The sequence below is a fragment of the Sceloporus occidentalis genome, unplaced genomic scaffold (genome assembly GCF_023333645.1).
Source record: "Sceloporus occidentalis isolate IW3139 unplaced genomic scaffold, rSceOcc1.0.p SCAF_51, whole genome shotgun sequence".
NCBI classification, from domain to species: domain Eukaryota; kingdom Metazoa; phylum Chordata; class Lepidosauria; order Squamata; family Phrynosomatidae; genus Sceloporus; species Sceloporus occidentalis.
Window position 1 is genome coordinate 2,160,165 of NW_028317031.1, and position 20,186 is coordinate 2,180,350.

Sequence of the window (20,186 nt, forward strand, 5' to 3'; positions counted from 1 at the left end):
TTGTGGCAGCACCATGAGATTTCTGAGGGTTTTCCATCACATTTAGCCCCCATAACTTATGTAACGACATTTCTTGGCTACCCCAAGAAGCCAGTATCACAACCTCATGCTGATGAGTCCCATTAATGTGATCTGGCTATTGCACCTCTTATCTGAGTTTTGTCTAAAGGCTGTCCTGTACAGCGGGCAACTACTTTCAAGGGATCCATGTATAAAGTGGATATAGAGGCAAAAGGTGATAATTATGGACCTTGCATGCACCTACCCAGAATCCCTTGTGGTTGTGGCAGCACCATGAGATTTCTGAGGGAAAAACAAGCCGTCTAGCTTGTCTGGTGTCTGTAGATGAGTGTTTAATAATGCTTCTACTACCCCCTTAATTTTAGTGGAAGGGTTTTCCATCACCTTTACCCACCATAACTTATGTAATGGTACACACCCCACCCTCTCACACCCACTCTAACACACACACACTATACTGGGGCAATGGCTGCAGGGCCCCTCAGAATGCTGGAGTTGTGAGCATACCTGGGAACATTGGTGGGTGGTCCCATGGAGCAGTGCTTTTCACAGAAAGTTCCCAGGTATGGTTATGAGTCTGATCAATGAGTTGTTGATATAATTTTAGGCATGGGGAGAATCCCAAGAGATTCCCAAAAGGAAAACATAGAAACACAAAAAATGAGGATACATCAGCCAAACAAAATACTAAGATGGCCTGTGGAATTACCACTTGGGACAGTCTCAAATTTTAATTTATGCGTGCAATTACAGGGTTAAAATCTCTGTCAGCATCAAAAGTTCAACCTACAAGGATAGTCTAAAATCAAAACCTCAAATGCCAAACAGTCACTTAATGGCCTGCCGTATGGCACATCCCCACCCAGGAGTGTCTCCTTTTAGTTCACCCTTGCTGCCTGTTTTATGATTTAATGTCATTTGTGTATGCTAGATACAAAGGCAGCTACTGATTTTTTTAAATCTGTCTAAGGATCAAACCAGTGCTAAATTTAATCTACCATTTCGGTAATAAAACAATCATAGCAGTACAAGAAAATATTGTGCAAATTGGATGTCAGATATAGTAATTACAGGTTACAGGCAACAGAGTTTGATTTAATTAAGATATGAGGCCATAAGTAGCCATAAAATTAACATTTTGTTAGTTTCTATCGCAGTTTCGCAAACATCACTAGCAAACTCTATTATTAATTTGAACAAAAAAAACAAAAATGAACTATTATGCTGATATGGCCACCCTAACAAAAATAAACACCCTAAACCAAAACGTCTACAAGGACTAACTACAACCTAATTTTTCCTGTCTTTTTTTTTTTTTTAAAGTATGGATAATGGACATATAACAGCATGACGCCAGCACGTCAATTCGTCTTTCAAGTGTCTTTCGAGCGTTTCATGTACTGTGGTGGAAATGACCTGATGATTGCAGTGCATGACATGCATTGATGAGTGAAAAAAGATGTTTTCCTTTTACATACATGCTCTGGATCCTATTGTGTACGTTAACGTTGGGTATGCCTGTAGGTAGTAGGGGGCCTAGCCTGGCTGTAAATGCTGAAATGTAATCATAGAAAAAAATAAGAATGTAATGTACGGAAATAAAAACTATTGTGGGGTTGTCAGTGAAAATCTCTAGTATAAAAAGTTAGAAAAGAGGAATTGCCTATAAGGAGGGTACAGACAGCAATGGCAGAACAAACTGGCCCACCTAGTCTGCCTCTTTTTAATCACTTTTTAACGTATTAATTATTATGATTTTTTTTCTGTATTATATACATAGACAAATTAGTACTCATGACAGAGAATACGTTTTACAGGCAATTAAATCTTTGTAACATTTGTAGTATAACATCTTTTTAAGAAATTACAAGAAGGAAAAGAACTAGTCCCAAATGTCTTTTGTAAAGGCAATTACTTTAAGGAAATATTTCTATACCAACTTGTGCTCTCCCGCAGCCATTATCCACACATGAAAAATGTAATTTTCAGAAATATTTTACATTAGTCCACACGAACTGGTACATTCCCTTGTAAACACCCACGGCTAACACAAAACAAGGCTATAAAATTCTTGGTCCATTCACCTACATCTCATCAAATATAATTTAGCTAACATCATACATGGGCTTGGATTAAGAATTAGCCTGGCGGTGATAGAGCTGCAGGCACATCTAACAAAATAGGCCAATTGCTCCCAAAAGCCACCTAGGCTTACAGCCCTCTACTGTGGCATTCAATCAACGCATCATTAGTGTCAGGGTAAATTCACACAACCATTTTTTATAGCTGGGTTTCACTGTGCCTTCTTTGTGCTGTAACATCTTTTATAAGTAATTGTTGTCAATTACCTTTAAATGCCATATAAATGGCAATGGCAGGGCTCACTCAAGCAGTAAAAAAAGCTCATTTCCTTTATATTTTATCACAAGCATCAGATCCGGCATTGCCCAGGGTATATAAATGGATTGCCGTTAAGTGCGCTTCAGAATAGCCTGCCACGTACAAGACTAAGTTTTGTTGGCTTTGAAGTTTACTGTCGGAGTAAGGAGGGTTTTTTGTGTATATCTATTACTTGCCGTGAAAGCCTGACTTCTTTGAATGTTTCTTGGGAAAGTGTGTGTTCAATCTCTTTCTGAGTTTAATTGGCACTTTAAAGGCCTCCTTGGCACAGGGCTTGTAATCAATGCCGCGCAGTACTCTATCATGGCAGAAGGAAATATTCTGCAGCTGGTGTGGCCCACCATAGTCCTCTACTAATTGGTGTGTTTGGTAAAGTTGGTTGAAAGCTGGTCACCGTCAGTCTAACCTAAGCCTCCATCTGCTGCCAGACTCTAATTACTATAACCCTCAGACAGAAAATAGATTTTTCCTGCATGGTGGGAAGGAAGATTTGTTGTAGATGCCTCTTGTGGCATCATTGTGAATAAGAACATAGAAGAACCATATGCAGTTGTTAACCACCCCATAGATTTAAATGGCTTCATTTTTGTATACAAAATTGTTTATTTAAGCAAAAAATACACTATCAGATTAAAAAGCAATAACAATGTAACTATTATTTACATACATTAGTAAGTATTGTGACATAGCGCTGCGCAGTTCAGACACTGTACAGATTCAATCACTATAATAAGTTTTACAGTAATAGGGGATTACAATGGTGTTCCAGATAAATCGCAGAAAATATAGATTCTCACATATCAGCCGGAAACAACTGCATTCCCCATCATCCCCAATTCTAATTATATATATACATATATAGAGAGAGAGAGAGAGAGCAGAGCTGTGTTTAGCCACACCCATTCCATACCCACTTCTCCTCCCACTAAAGACTGTCTAGGTCTAGCTGTGCCCCCACACATCTAGCCCCACCCTTTTATGAAGCCACTCCCCCTGAAAAGGGTAAGCACTGGGGAGACTACCCCTGGGAAGTTCATCAGTATGGATATTAATTGAGTTTTCTGTCCCTTAAACTGGGTCATCAATGTGGCTTGTTCATAAAGATTGTAACCTGGCCACACAACTATATAGTGTTTACAAGACGCCTAGAAGTAAGGAGTTAAGTTTAGGTAATTACACACTTTTTGTGTGTAATTACACGGTTACATTACCAAACTCTGTATTAAAAATGTGATATAATAAATTAGCTATAATAGTAGATAACCGGTTGAAGATTATATGATTGTTATAGTAATTTACGTTAGAACTCAATAGAGTAGATAAATGCTGTTTTAATTTTGTATAAATAGGGAGTTCATGTTGGGTTAAGTTCTATTTTTTTTTAAGAGATCGTGAAATTGGAATAGGTTTCCCAGATTATAAACATCTTGTAACAGAGTCATTTTAAAGACATTCCAATTAAGAAATTATATATTGGAAGTGAACCAATGAGAAAAGGTCACCCCCTCAGTAATCCAAATTTTATTAGCAATAAAATAGTATATAACCAGAAACAGGCAAAATGTTAAAATGTTCCTAGCTGGGAAAGAATCATAAATCAAATTAATGACTTTGTTAAGATGGAACATATTATTTTTCATTACCCAGACAAAACAATTATGGAACTCCATTTCATCCAGATATTCTCAATCTAAATATGCTAACATTTTAAAATTATAATCTAATTGAACCTATATGTTATCTTCCTGTCTCATTAGGTGAATGGACTATTCCAATATATTAATGGTAGGATTCACTACATGAAAGAATATAAGAATATAAGATTGTGGTGAAATAATAATACATAATATCACTAACTGTGGGGAACCCTAGCATTTTACTTAACTGTACATGTTCCTCTAGGACTCTTCTGTACCGTGTCTTGCTTGACAAGGATAGGATTGCATATCTCTTTGTGGAGTGCTCCCCAGAAGAACTTGGGATCAAGTGATTCACTGTGGCTTCTCTGGAGTTTTCTTGTCATCACCATGTCTTCACTTGATATAGAAGCAATTGCTCCTTTATATTATGTTTATAAAGTTGACAGATGAGTTGTGCTTCAATCACTTACTTCATGATACATTATGAAAGGATTTAGTGAACAAATCTGCGAATACAACCTTGTTCACGGACAACTAAAGATACAAGTGCTGATTTCTTCACCGATAATATATTTATGCATACATACATACATTTATATATTGCTATCGCGTGTTCTAAGCCCAAGTTGACATTACAATATAGAATGTTTTATATAATTACACCTTTGCAAATTTGTAGCTGAATAAACTATTACCCATTGAAAATGAGTATTTCATTAAGGCAGTAGGTAGTAGTAATAGAAAAGTCATCATACTTTGTTGACCACATTTTCAGACTCAAGACTCTTTTAGGATGTGTGGCTACGCCGCCTTTGACAAAAATACCCGTGACTGATTACCATGTATTCACGTAGGTATATTCTGGTGTCTAGTGAAGTAGGGCAGGAGATCGGTGCCCCCGATAGCAGCTTTTCCAGCTCTGGCACCAAACTACTGCTCTTTCCACAAGTCACTACAGATGGTGGTCACTTCAAATGCAGAGTGGAATGGCTATCCTTTAGGTCTGCTAAAACCACTATGATTATATATTCTAGAGATGCTTCCTCCAAATACTAACATAAAAATGTTAGCATTAGATGATTTGTCTCTGAGTGGTGTGATTTTACACAAGCCTCTAGACTGTACATTCGTAATAAGCATTTTGCCATTTTTTCCATTTATCTTACCGCGTTACTTGTATTATTCATGTGGCACGGAGTTCTTTGCTTTTCCATTACACTGTGTGTGTACATTATTCATGTATATCCTACGAGAGATATAGGGTGTTGGTGTCAGAGGAGGCACTGTGACATCTCAACACTCCATACTGTTCCCCAGCAACAACTTAGAAGCTAGAGATAACAGCTTCACATAAACATTAATATTAGTATAAACCTAGACAAGCTTATTGCTATTTTTTTAGCTGACGTTCGGCAGGTTAGCGTATAATACTTGCTATGTAGGAATTTAGTATAGAACTAACATTCTGTACTTGTAATAACTGTTTTTTTTTATTTACATTTAACTGTAAATAGGAAACACATAAAAGCCTATTCTGAAAATATTTGTAAAATACAGGATGTTAGAAACACCCAAATATAATATTCCTATGTATATTTCATTAATTATTTACCTGTGACTCGTTTATAACCCTTGTGTTATAAATAAAGGATTAGAAGGAATGATTTGGCCCTTAAGCTTCTTAAAATCATTAAATAGCAGGGATCTTCTCCACAGTAAGTTTAAGACTTGTGCATTATACATTTACTGAGCATACTGAGTTAATATCCAGAATTTTGTGTGTTTTCAGATGCCATTTCTGCAAAGTATAGAAGAGAGACAAATGTATGGCAATACAAACTAGACTGTGGTGTTTAATTGCATCCAGAGGCATCTCTCGAGTTTCTTAAAGGGACACGGCAGTCATCATGTGCACGTTAATGCATATACTATCTGTGCCATGCTCCTGCGCAAGTGCAATGAGGCAATCTGCATTTGTCCTCCCGTCCCCAGCTATTTAGCTGGGGGAAGACTGCCAGTTAGCTCCAGTGGAACTGATGCGTCTGAAATAAAATCACAATTCAATTAAAACCATCCATTACTAGTGCTATTGTTACTTTTAAGTTCTTCAAAATTATATTTTCAGTGCATATGCTTTCACCAAAGCCTTCTACCAGCCTATGAGTCATAATAAACTTCCTAGGGGCTGTATTGTCAGCAGACAGCATATGTTATTTAGCACTAGAAATTGGTTTTAACTGTCTGCATAACTAATATCACAAATATTTTCGGGGTCTCTGGGTGATGTCCTGTTTCCCTGGGTCTCCAGTTTCTTCCTTCTCCGTGCAGGGGAATGGTGTTTGGCCACCACCTCTTTTCTACTCCCTGCCCACTTCACTCCCAACTCCCCACCCACTAAAGACTTTATGAGGTTAGACCCACCCCTAATCTGGCTAGCCCCACCCCTAAGTACTGCTAGCCTACGCCTTCTTGAAGCCACTTATCCAGAAGAGGGATAGCTTCAGGCAGCCTACGATGGGAACATCCCAGACATGGGCAGGCAGCAATTCAAAAATACAGAAGATGATAGCAGTGAGATGGCTGCTACAATATACAGAGGAAAATGAAACAAGGGTATTTGGGTACTGGGGAACTTCCTTGAGAACAATTATTTTAGAGAGGGACCTCCCAATAAGACAGGTTTTTAAAACATGCTTTAAAAAGGCTAAAATAATATTAGGACACTTTTGTTAACAATTACCATTGTAATGTAGATTAATTGCGCTCACACACTTATGCTTCATTATCCTAATGTGTAGCCGAATATCATTTTCAAGAGACTGTAAACCCACTGCATTTTCCCAACTGTGAAATGCAGTGTAACGTAAAATTAGCTTACTGCCTAATATTTTCATTCATATAAAGGGTTCTTTGGCGGCCTGCCGTTGAAGCAATGAGACCTGTACTGTCTCTGCCGGTAAATGCACTGAACTCACAGATCTGGTTTCTGACATCATAATCCAGTACCTGCATGTCCAGCAAGCCTGATTGCAATAGAAGAATGGCAATCTATGATGATGGAGACCCGTATGAACTAGATCCCCACACATTACATAAACATTTGAAAAGGTCTTTGTACTGCAAGCATTCCCACATGCAAGAACTTGTGCTGGTTATTATAAAGAGGGTCAGGGGACCTGTGTATACATTTCATTTATGTTTATGATAAAGAGACAACCACAGTACATTTATCCTGCAGGAAGGTCGTTGTTGGTTTCGTTTGTATAATACATAGTTATGTAAAAAAGATGTGAGCTGTGTGTGTGTATGTCTAGGTAAAGCTGTGTCGGGACGCCCTCACTTAAAAGGTGGGTTGCAGAACTCGCTCAAGCCTTCAGTTGTACTTACATATCTAATTAAAAAATACTCAATGTACTTAAAGGGTATAGCTACAAGAGTGGGGAAAGTGTGTAGATGCTTAAGTTCCATATATGCACTCTCAGAAGCAATTTCAGAAGAAGACGCGATGCCTTTCTTGGCTTGACATTGTAAGTCCGTTATATGCTTAGACAACTTGAACATACTTATGTGTAGATGTGTACAATCCTGCGTTTATAACTTTACATTTATACTTCATAATTAGCATTTAAATGCGTACAAAGGTCAAACAGGAGGTGATTGGATACAACCCCATACAATCATATTAGGACTTGTTTTGCATTACTTTAGCTTACCCTAGAATCTCTTTTCTTAGACACCTGTACTTTAAACCAGGTGCTAAATATTGTGTTACTAAGCGCTTAGCTACAGATCAGCCTGAACGTTATTTCGAAATTTGTTTTAGTATTCAAACCACCTGTCATTTAGGCACCTAATGCTCTAAACGCAGAATAGAGCTCAAAGACATGTTAACAAATAAATCACACCAGCTGTAGAGCTAATTGAAGTTGGTTCTGCACTCTGTCTGTTATCACAATTTATATCCACAAGAACAAGTCGCTTCAGCTTGTTCTCTAATCAACTAAAGGCTTAACTCAGTACCGGTTTTAAGTGTTTTTATAAATGTTCTCTGAAATGTATTCTGATTACCAACCCCACTATAACGTCCATTCATCAGAGAAGTATTAAAATATATAGTATGACAAAACAATAGGATTAAACACACGGTTGCTTCACAGAGTGATGGCTTCTGATCAGTGAGGCATCCATACAGAATAATACCTGCCAGCCCTAAATGTGTGAACCAAGCGTTATTCTAATCTCAGGGTGTTAAAGGAAAGTAATTTATGCTCAAAGCCTTAATATATTTCCTGCTAGGCCCACCAGACCACTGTCATTGGCTGGATGCAGACCACCAAGTCTTGTTATGACCCTCAACCCATTACTTCTATTGCAGGGTATTATTAATTTGATAGTATGCATCCCATGCTACTTTTCAGTAAGCTGGCCTCTACATTAAAGACATGTACTTATTGGATATGTTACCTGGGTGTCCTTTTTAAGCTATAATTTTTGTCCCCTTGCAAATGCATCGATGAATTAGACTCCCCCATTTATTGGCTCTATTTCTTTGCCCCCTAGCTCTCAGGCTTCCAGGGCATCCATTCGGCTGAACACACTTCTTGTTGGCAACTGGGCATGTGTGCCAAACTTACCACCAGTTAGCCCCAGCAACAGTCCTGGGGGGGCATCAAACATGCACATTTTCACACGCACAATATTTGTTCCAACTGATTTCAAGAAACCAAAACTGGCACAAAAACCAGACCATGGAGGGGGCAGAATCAGCTTCTTCTGAAGGCGAGTGGATTTTTTCCGCTAAGTGTCTATTAAAGTACTTACAATGTTATCAGTATATTCATACATTGGGTATGCTTTTGCTTCCTTTCAATCCAGAGATGTATTTGCATAAAATTACTGTGCTATAAAACAATAATTAAACCCCACATCTGAAAATCATAAGCAATATTAGATACACAAAATAATAAAATCCATAGATCTTTTAAAAGCAAGTGCATAATGTACCTGCTTAAATAAAATATGAGATGAATCTCCCAGTTTAAAACACAGACACAGGAAGAGTAAGGAATTTATATGGGAAAAAAAATACAGGAGATTTTGCAATTTTGGTCTACTCTCTTGTTAATATTTATTACCATTAAGAATATCATATTAGCTTGCTGTTATGAAAATAGCATTTCTATTACTGACATAAGCCGCTAGCTACATAGCTGCATCTGGGTACTACATCATTGTTTCAATATTTTAAAATGAAGATTTGTTTTTTTTTATGTAGCAGTATTATGCATTTCAACTACTATAATAGATTACATCTATGTGCGATAAATATCACTAGTTATGAATTCATGAGATTTTATGATTAATATATTTTCTTTAGTGCTGCCTATTATGTGCGATCCTGCCTTTGATATATGTTAGCACTTGGGAAAACTAATCAGAAACTCGTTTTGCATACTTAATTTCTTAGTATGCACAACAAGGCCTTAGCTTCTTTGGTCATAATATCTCTTCATTATCCACAATGCTTCTCTGCCTCTCATCTGCTATCAAATTGTATATTTCTGTGTAAGCTGAGAGCCTGGTAATTATTTCTAGTTCTGTACAGAAGGAATGCATTTACTTCAATAAAGCAACCTAGAAACTTAAACAAACATTGATTTCCTAAATGAGAGGTTTGTACGTTCGACGGCCACATACAGTAATCACACCAATTACCAAATGCTGTGTTCTAAAATGTAACATGATATTACTGAGCTTAGACAGAAAATATATTTGTATTTTGTGTCGCAACACAAAATAGAAAAAGCCCCAAAAAGGCCCTGGACAAATGCACAAAAGGGCTAGTTGAAGGAAGAATGGTATTGCTGCCATTGAGTTATTTGCCATGTGTTTGACCTGGAGTCTACGGGTGAAGAGCTGCTTCTCCAGCTCCCAATTCTTCTCCCACCCCCAACCCACTTAATGCTATTCCTACCCCTCACAAAGTCTTAAATGAGGGAAGGCTCCAGGTAGCCTACTCTATAAGCACATCATTGGTTGGGTTTTTAGGTGTACACTGGGCACTCAGTAGTGGCCATACTCAGAAGTCGGTTCACCTGGGGCCATTCATTGGACTTTTCATTCCCTAAGTTATCCTGCTTTTCGTGTCACTCTTGGCTGCTAGAATCCAATAAAGTCAACGGGAGTCCTTTACCTCCTGGACTTTTTCATTGGGTATAGTCTGCATGGGATTTCACAAACAGCAGCCATGTTTTTTCTGGCCTAAGCTAAGGACATATGGAGCAGTAAAAAGCATATGGGGGCTCTACAGAATCGGGGAACCTAAGGAAAATTACTCCTAGTGCACACGATGGCTGCAGCGTCGCTTTAAACATCATACACATACTTAAGAATTCTTAGCTTTGGCCAAGAGGCTCTGTATAATCTAGGTCTCTTGGATGGGGGAAGAAATGAAAAGGTCTCAAAATGAAATGTTGTAGAGCACTAAAGCAAAATAGAAATTCCTGAACCAATCTCAAGTGCTAAAAGCACATTATGCCTTATTATGCTATGCTGTCCAGCTGTTATAGAGGTTTACTTCACCAATTTTTTTTTATTGAATATTTAATATATATATATATAAACACAAACGTCAAACTATTAAAGCCGCTGGACACAGCCGTACAGAATGTTTCTTTTGCCCTTCACAATATGGCGCCGCTAAGGGCACGTCGCGTCGGTTAAAAGACTCCGTGCTGCATCATAGTACTCTCCAATGAAGGTTCCGGAGGATGACGTGCCACTTGATTAAGAGCCGCTGTCTGATGGGAGGAGTCGGCTGCCGGCTTATTGATAGCAGCGCTTTACCTGGTCCTTGTAAAAGATGCTGTAAGTACTCGCTCTGTGGTTCGGTCAGCGCACAGTCGCAGTCTGCCTCCCTGTGTTCAAGACATTATTCATCCTGCCGTCTGCAGTTACACTGCTGCCTTCACAAAAGGTGCAGAGACCTAAGAAGCAGTGGCTCTGATATCACTGGAGATTATCCAGAACGGTGGCACTTGATTTAAATGGCTTGGTACACTTTACACTGGCTAATAAAATAAAGATGATTGGATTTAAACCCTAATTATTTTTCCCTTCAAGATGATGACACTGTAGAAAAGTAGGAGTGAGGTGTGAGCTGCTTTGGGAAAACAAAGGTTAAAATTAACTTTACTGCCAATGTTTCCACGAATAAGTAGCCAAATTTCTTAAAAAAGGGACTTGTGTATAAATAAAGGACTGCCCCTCTTTACAAGGGACACTTGGGAGGTATGGTTAAATGAAAAACTAAAACCGTTTAGAGCATCAGATCACACAAACTCTCATCACGCCAGGATACCTGAATTAAAAAGCTTGCACGATTAAGAACTCACTTCTACATTCTGGTATCCCAAATCCGCAGAAGGTTTCTAATAATGATAGCATTATGAAGCACGGGGTACACAAGCAAACAATCCAGTAATCTATATTTGCTCATTTATAATCCACCCACAGTGACGAGCCTAACTTTTTATATCAAAGGGAAAAAGTCTGGATATTATAGAAATAATTGTATGAATATTTCACCGGCCCATGTTTGCTGTAAACGTGGGTAGCCATATTTATTTTGCATATTCGCCGGCTTTCGGGGTTATACCCTAATCCTTTACCGTAACTTCGGTGAGATTTTATACCATGATTGTAAATTTCTTCATAATATTCTCCACTCCCTGCAGTTCCACTCCCTTATCCCACTGGTTTGCAGGTATGGCCCCTCGTGTGGCAAGTTCCACAAACTTCAACCTGGCTTATATAGTTGGGCAAGCTGGTGTGGACCTGAGCCTAGACGGGCTTTGTCAAGTGTGGAGAGTGCCAGCATACCTGGGACCTTTAAATTAGCTTAGCCTGAGACCCTCACTAACTCTCTAGGTAACCTTGATTTGTCATTATTTTAAGACAACCTTAATTGAGTCACCTGTATTCAAGTAGGGATATCAACCATAACATACTGATAACAAAAGCAATTGGGAGTCTTATTTATAGTTACAGCAGTGTAGAATAGGATGGAGTCAGCTCCAGACTGTGTGACCCTCAGGATCTGCCCCTTCACCCCGAGACTCAGAGAATTGGGACAAAACCCCCACTGAGAGTTCCCAGGTATGTGTGCCAGCCACCTGGCTTGCCCACCTCCACCAACGATATATTCCTTGACTTCTGTACTGGAGAATATGAGGAGGCCTGTTGGCAACCTTACCTGAGAAGTTTCCGTTTTCCTAGACATAACCTGGATTGGATGCCAAAGCTCAACCCCAACGTTATATATATATATATATATATAAAAAATAAAATATATATATATATGAACAGAGCTACATTGAGGTGTATGCTAGTCTTTTTAAATCTCCTTCAAATACACCCTTAAAGAAACTCAAAAATTAAAGGGGAACATCTGTCTCGTCTGAGACTAAACCTTAACTAGACTGAAAATGTGTGTTTCATTTTATATATATTGAGATTAATTGATTAAATGCTTTACGTGTCTCCAGCTTGAAACTCTACATTAAACCGAATGCGCTTGTTGTTTTTTTTTAATTTGGTAATGAAGTTTTATTAAGAATGGATTGTTAAATGTACAGGCCACCGAACAACAATTATGTTAGGATCTCTTAAAAAAAAAAACAAACAACTACCGCTTAAATAGTGCTAATAATAAAACTCATTGAAGCAGTGTGATTTACATTGAAGAGCTGGATTCATCCCTGTCACATAAACCCCAAAACGTCCCATGGGTATAATCCTTCTGTGGAATAATTGCTTCATTACTGCTCCATTAATTATAATTACTAAAATTCGGTGCCGCTTCTGTATTAATTGCAATAACTAACGTGTAAAAATATATTTAATTTATTATTCCTGATATAATTAAAAAAATAACATTTATCAAAAAGTGCACCTTGACATATTACACATAATGTAATAGGACCTACATGCATGGTATAAATAAAACTGTCGTCGCAAATTGAAGCCAGCATGAGTACAGAACACTTAAAAAGGAGGGTTGTATCCATCTGCTCTTCTACAATGTAGCGTTTCTCAATCTTTATTAAAGGTGCTGTTCCAATTAAAGCCTGCTAATTTTAATACTTTTGTAAGTAAATGCAGCTCTAAAAACATTGTTCCTAGTCTTGTTGTTGAATGACAAAACCCACCCAAGATATAATAACTTAATCTTATAAATGTTTGCTTTGTTCTTATTTTTTGTCAGGCACACTTCACTGTAACTTGGCAAAAACCAAGCACAATACCCTGGATTGTACCGTGGTTACGGTAAATAGATGGAGCATAGAAAATAAGTTAGAATTTTTTTGTTGTATATTAGCCTTGTCCGCCCACTGCTTCTACTTGTGACACTATATGCAAATAATGCATTAGAATGTGGCGCTGACACTGCCAGAAAAAATATTACCTGTGACCTCTGATGACCCCGCCTGTATGACGATCACAGGTACAACAATCAGCAATATAGCCCTGCTTGCTGATCACTCTGTGATGTATCAAAGTGAAAAGAGAGAAAACCAGTGTTTCTCCCCTTCAATAAAATATTTAAAAAATAAAATATTTGTAAAAATAATAAAAAATTTAATTCAAAATTCACATAAACAAACGTCCCCAGTAACGTCACCATGACATCATAATGGGCTCCATACGGTTTTAAATGAGATTGCAGAGGTATTTAAAGACCTCAAATGCTTCCCAAAAAGTGTAAAAAGTAAAAGAAAAAACCCTTCCCTGCCCCAACCCAAAATTATGTATGTATACATGCAGGGTATTATTCTACTCAGGGGATATTGCTGGATAAAAAGCAGGGTGCTTTTTTTATTAGTGGTGCCTAACCAGTGGAAGCAATAAAGTGAGTTTTTTTGTTTTTAACTATTATTACTATTAATTATATACGTTAATTCATACTAAATGATAGGCTGTACAATACAAAGTGCTATTTAGAGAAAGCCCCATCTGTCTTTTGAGAAAACAATATATAAATTGTGCACTAAGCATTGAAAAGAGGAAAAACGATTGAACAAGGATATGGTAAAATGGTAAAAACTTCACGACAGAGGGGTGACATCCCTAACAATGGTTGCGTGGGTTTACAACAGCTTTATTTAGGAACTGTACCGTTATAAGCTGCAGCTCTAGAGGCTTTGTCAAACTGTACTAAAAATATTGAATCCAGTACAAAAAATAATTTGTCTCTTGTGTTATTACTATTTTTATTTATTGTTCTGTTTTTAAATTATTTAGATGCATATTTTACCGCTGTGACTTCTACCAAAGGCACAGCCAAGAAATCTTAGGCGCATTTTCCATCATTTCCCGTGATACTCCTGTGAAGATTACTTTGGAATCCCACTGACCGACTGTAAAATAATAGAAGCTATTTATCTATTGATTAAATGAAATAGAATTCTATATTTAATATGTTGTAACATATACATTCCTATGTACCGATATATTTAATGGGACTCAGGGATAATCTAGACATTTCCTCTTGAAATCATTAAAGTCCTTGTTGGCCTGCAGAATGCATTTTATTTTATAGTTGGCCCAAACTGGAACATATGATCATGGTCAATCAACCTTAAGTAAACTGCCACATCATGTGGATGTGCAGTATGCAGTCTTTGGTTTTTCCTGACACCGGAAAATAAAATTGGGACCGCGGTATTCCAGTCTCAGATCTTGCTGTCCCACCGAGCTCTCCCTCTGTCCTGAAAAGTGGGACAAAGCTCGGTGGGATAGAGTGCCAAAATCGTGACTCTCCCGCACAAAGCAGGACCGTTGGGAGGCATGTACAGGTACAGTGTCTGAAGTAGAAATTCTACCATCTGTACAGGGGTATAGAAACATAGAGTCTGAGGGCAGATAAGAATTATTCACCCTTCTAGCCTGCCTGCTCTTCCAGATGCAAAGACAGGACCAGATTAACAGGGAAGCACACAGAGCAATTGCTCCAGAGCTCCGGCATTCTGGTCCATAACGCTCACCTGTCCCACACAGCGGCGATCCGATCGGGTCCCGGGCGTCTGGAAGTGGCATCAATTCCCAGGGCACAGTGGCAGTGAGGGAGGATAATTGCCACATGTCGTGGGACCTGACTGCATCGCCGCTCAGTGAGGCAACTAGGAACATACAGCAGGGAAGTAGAGGATTCGGTAAGTACTGTGTGTGTGTATATGTATATATGTGTGTGTCTGTATGTATATGTGTTTATATGTATGTGTAAATGCGTGTGTATGGGGGGCAGAATAGAAATTAGGATGAGGATGAAAAATGTAAACGCTAGACAAAATAAATTACCAAAGAGGGAGGAAAGAATAGAATAGAAGGAAAAAAGACTTCAAGACGCAGGAAGCAGAGAAAGAAAAGGGAGCTTGGTAATGACTGGAAATCCAGAGAAGGGGCCCTTCCTGTATAATTTCTCCAGTGCCCTAAACTCCTTAATCTGGCCTTAATCAATTATGGTCTTAGAGCCAGGATAACTTTATGCCTATCGCTTGCGTGTTTAAACTCCCTCACTGTGTTAGCCTCTACCACCACTGGGAGGCCATGAACTCCGGTCACTTTTTTGGATCTCTACTACTACTAGTCTTTGTCATGAGCGGTGACTCCTGCCGTTAGGTATAACTGGACTGTGTTTATTATCATGCTTCTGTACTTTGACCCTGTGATATCTGTGGACTTTCTGCAATGCCTTAGCTTAGATGTAAAGCACTGTTGTGATTGTGATTACAGCCTGCTCATGTGGCACGCGGACTTTGGTAGGGACCTGCAAACAGATTCTCTCCCGACTGACACAGGTGAGGTCCAGTGTTATTAATCTTGAACAAGTGTCTGTCTCGTTTAATCCATTAAAATACTTTTTTCCAGCGTAGGAATAGCAACAGGTGCTGTGGATGTGTGAATTTTACTGGTGAAAGGACTATTGAAGCACATCAGAAATAGTAAGTATAAGGGTTTGTGTGTCACCCCCGGAAGAAACCACTCCATTTTATCATTAAATGTTTGCTTTATGCTGTGGGTGATTATTAATACACATAGACAAATGTCTTGTTTTTAATCGCAAGGGGTTATGGATAAAAAGAAGATCTAGTACAAAGTGGTAAACAACCCCCGTAGTAGTTACACCACTGCATGGGACAACAAGAAGGAACATTCCGCTCATTGCTATGGTGATTGCACTGTGGGATCAGTTTCTTTTGAGATACAACGATTTGAACTAATAACGTCATGTGTAGATATAAAATTGGTATCTTTTGATGTAATGCACTTTGGCATGAGACACGATTCTGTACATGATACTATTAACGAATAAACATACAATATTTGGATGGTGTCACACTTCATCTTCTGCCAATGCATCTTTGATACTAATATTTAAAATAGAAAAAATATATTTTATTGTCATTTTATTTTTTAACCAAAAACTACTTCTGCCCCTCTAGGAAAAGCAAGGTCGAGGTGAAATAATTGCAATGAAATCTGCCTGGAAAGCTATTCCTGAACTGATTTAATTTGAATACAGTTGAGTATCTGGAATAATGTTGGTTGTTTGGTATGAGTTCAGCCAATAGCATGCTAATTTCCCAGCTAAAGTGTTTCCTTCAGGTCGCACCAGCAGAGAGTTCCATATCCTCTACAAATTCATAAATACTACGAAACAATGGTGTTCAGTGATAAATGTTGATTTGCATTTTAAACTATCCCAAATATTGGTAATTCTTATAAAGCATGAATACAATGATACATGCAATGGTGATCAATGTGAACAATGTTACCTAATTTTATTCCATAATTGGATCTTCCCTAGGTGAGACATTATAAGTGCAATGGACCATGGAGCCCATCCTTGGCCCACTCAGTCATGGGGAAGACCAACTAGAAGGACGGACACATGGAGAAGCATGTACCACGAAGCACCGCCTTATTATTACATGAACAATGGCAACAGGCATATCCAGAAGCCTCACCCAAAGGATGGTTACCAACCTCGGCCACCAGATTCCTGGAGTGACTACTATTCCCAGTATCAGACATCTAATCATAGACACAGTGACTGCGGTCGGCCTGCATCTAGAGCTGAGATTTATGACAGAAGTGACACATATCCATCCCGTCCGTTGTCTAGGTGAGATCTTAGTGTCTGTGTGTAATTATAAAAAACCCAAAGCAATTTAATGAACAGTTATTGTGATATATAGATGATATATGTATTAAACAAAGCAGAATTGTAACGTCAGGACTTTTTTTTTTATTTTTTTGTTCAGTGAAAAACATAGCCGATAAACGTGAAAGACAACCAAAAAGAGAATAAAATCTTACCTACAAATCAACTTTAGACTTATCACATAGGTTATTCTGAAAAGAGAAGAGTGGAGATAAAAATAATCTTATTTATTCAGCTGTCTCTTTTCCCCTCAACAGTACATAATAATCATTTAATACATTTAGTCCTTCTGCTGCCAGAGGGGTTCCTGCAGAAACCGAAAGTTTGCTGTCTGTTTTACTGATATTCTCATACAAATTAAAGCAGTGAATTTTTCCTGGAATGATATAGCTGTCGTTTTATTTTGCGTTACGGAAAAAAATTGCAAGCTTGTTTGGAAAAATATTGCAAATAAAAACAAAAATTGTTTTGTCAGCATGGAACCAATTGTCTGAGGGCTACGCTAACTGTGTTATGGAAACATAGAATTATGGCCTGGGCAAAAGAAAGTTCAGCAACAAAGGTCTCAATTCTCTTTGGTTTTGCAGTGTCATTGAATTTTATAAGCTTTGAATCCATATTGTGGTACCCAAGGTCTCTAAGGGAGGGGGATTAAACATACCCCTTCTTGATCACAGGTGTGTTCAATGGAAAAACTGTACTTGTGACAAATCTGGAATATCAATAAATCAGCGTTCAGATTTTCAAATCCATGCTTGAACACAATAACAGAGTTATGTATGAAGTGGGAGCCTGGTACAGTGTGCTAAAATCAGCAGCAGAATTCCATTTGTTGCTATGGTAATTGCATCACTTTTATCACTTCAACATAACCCCCACAGAACTCTTTATTGCGGTCAGGCTCGAGGGGTAGGCACCAAAATTGCTCATGGTGGACATCTACTGGGGTCTGTGGTGGACAATTTAATGATGTTCTATGGACCTTCACAACCCTTGCCATGGACCCTGGTGTTCTTGTACGGATACTTTGCTTATCCCTGTGCTCAGCTAACCACTTCCTCTGTATGTAAATGTCTTATTGGTTGTTTGAGGTCAGTGCTTAGCCAATAGGAATTGGCTGGTCACTGACTATTCTTGGATTTTTCCAATCTGCAAGTGGAACAATAGACTGCAGACTTATTGCATAAATCCTGCTTCTTCTGGAGGTGGAATGCATTGGAAACGCAAAAGTAATTGGCATAACATAACTTTTTTTCAAGCTTTTTGTGAACATTAATATTTCAGCAAATATTCGTATAGTTTTGGATGGCAATGATGGCAATTGAAAGATGATGGGAATTGCAGTCAAACGGGTTAATCCTTTGTACTAATTCCTGCCTTTTCATCCTTTGTTTTTTAGGCAGGAATATGATGAGAGATACACATTTTATGAAGCATCTCATAGGCAAAGAAATTATTATTCTGACCATCAAGCTGCTCCAACAGAATACCGAGGTACAGTAGCCCACCCATTACATTCTTCAACACTGTCCAATTTAGAAATTTAAGGCGCGTTAACATTGTCTTCATTAATATAATATGAGCACAAGAAACAACAGAGAATGTTTTTACCGGTGTAACAAATGTATAAAGTATAAAGGTGATAACACACCAACACTAGCAGAATAGGTGAGGTTCCCCTGATTTCAGAATGCATAGTCATACTATAATTTGCGATAGAAATGTAATTATACTCGGCGGAATAATGAGTGTTTTCTTTCACTTATTTGCTTGAAAAGATTACAGTCAACAACCAATAGTAAACAGTTTGCACAGGCTTCAGGAAAGTGTTATCATCAGAGTACATTAAATACAAATTTAAAAACCATCCAGTTAAATTGTTTACCATAGAAATGTTACAAGGTCATTTGCAAGTGATTTAACGGTGTCAGTGTTTGCCTTATTTATTAACAAAACCCCTAGTCAGATACAGACAATCCACTAAATTCATGGTTGTTATTGCTTTAAACTATTATTTTGCTGTTAATTACTGTAGGCAGATTATAAAAAGTTTAGTACAGTCTGTCAGCTCACTGGCACACCTCGTGACGTGGGCACAGATCAGATATTGTCTGGGCACACTAAAAGCACCTTGGACTTCTTGCTTTCTTAGGGCCAGAAGACCAGGTGTTTGTCCTCTATCACAGATACTACACTTGTTCGTTTGGCTGGAAGGTGGTAGATAGATTATTTTGCACACATGCCCTTTTGAGCATGTATATTTTGGTTTTTGATTGAAGCTTTTTGTTAAGATGAGTTAGGTGGTATGTTTGCATTCACTGAAGATGCTGCAGAGGCTCTTGGTGGGAGAGGTAGGTTGGCTTTTTTGGCCGCCATCTCCCTTTTAAAAACTTTAGTGGTTCTCTTCTTTGAAGAAAATCCAGTCCCCCCTGCTAGGGTTTTGGCTGGGAATAGAGGGAAGGGGTTGCATATCCCGGTGGAGGAGTACAGCCCCAGCAATTGAAGATTGTAGACTTGCTGGTCCACTGTGGCCCAATGAAGGCATGGCAGTAGCCTCTTCATCCAACCTTCTTTTCACCTACAGTCCAACAATCTCTGCACCCTGGACTTTTTTTCTGGTTTTACCATGGTTACTGTTGTTTCTATGTCTTGTGTCAGTCTATGTCTGCTTACCGGTGCTGTATTGTATCACAGTATAATACTTACAGATGTATGAGGTTTTTGAGGTTTCTAGGTATACTGTTTTTAATATTTGCTGTACACATGTCTGTATATACTTTGCTATGCTGTTGATAATGATGTGATGTGTTACAGTATGCCCGGTGTATGGCATGTGCGCTGTCTTGGAATAATCTCAGCATTTAAAAAATATGTTAATCATCTATCGCACATTGGTAGAA

General features: G+C 38.3%; 1 protein-coding gene across 1 annotated transcript in view; it reads left to right on the plus strand.

Annotated features, from left to right (window-relative positions):
- Window positions 1-16,948: 16,948 nt before the first annotated feature.
- Window positions 16,949-20,186, plus strand: part of LOC149288425 (protein transport protein Sec16B-like) — a 41,598-nt gene continuing 38,360 nt past the window's right edge. The window contains exons 1-2 of the mRNA XM_089491632.1: window positions 16,949-17,247; window positions 18,686-18,780. Coding sequence (XP_089347758.1) covers window positions 16,949-17,247; window positions 18,686-18,780 — 394 coding nt within the window. The remainder of the gene's footprint in view (window positions 17,248-18,685; window positions 18,781-20,186) is intronic.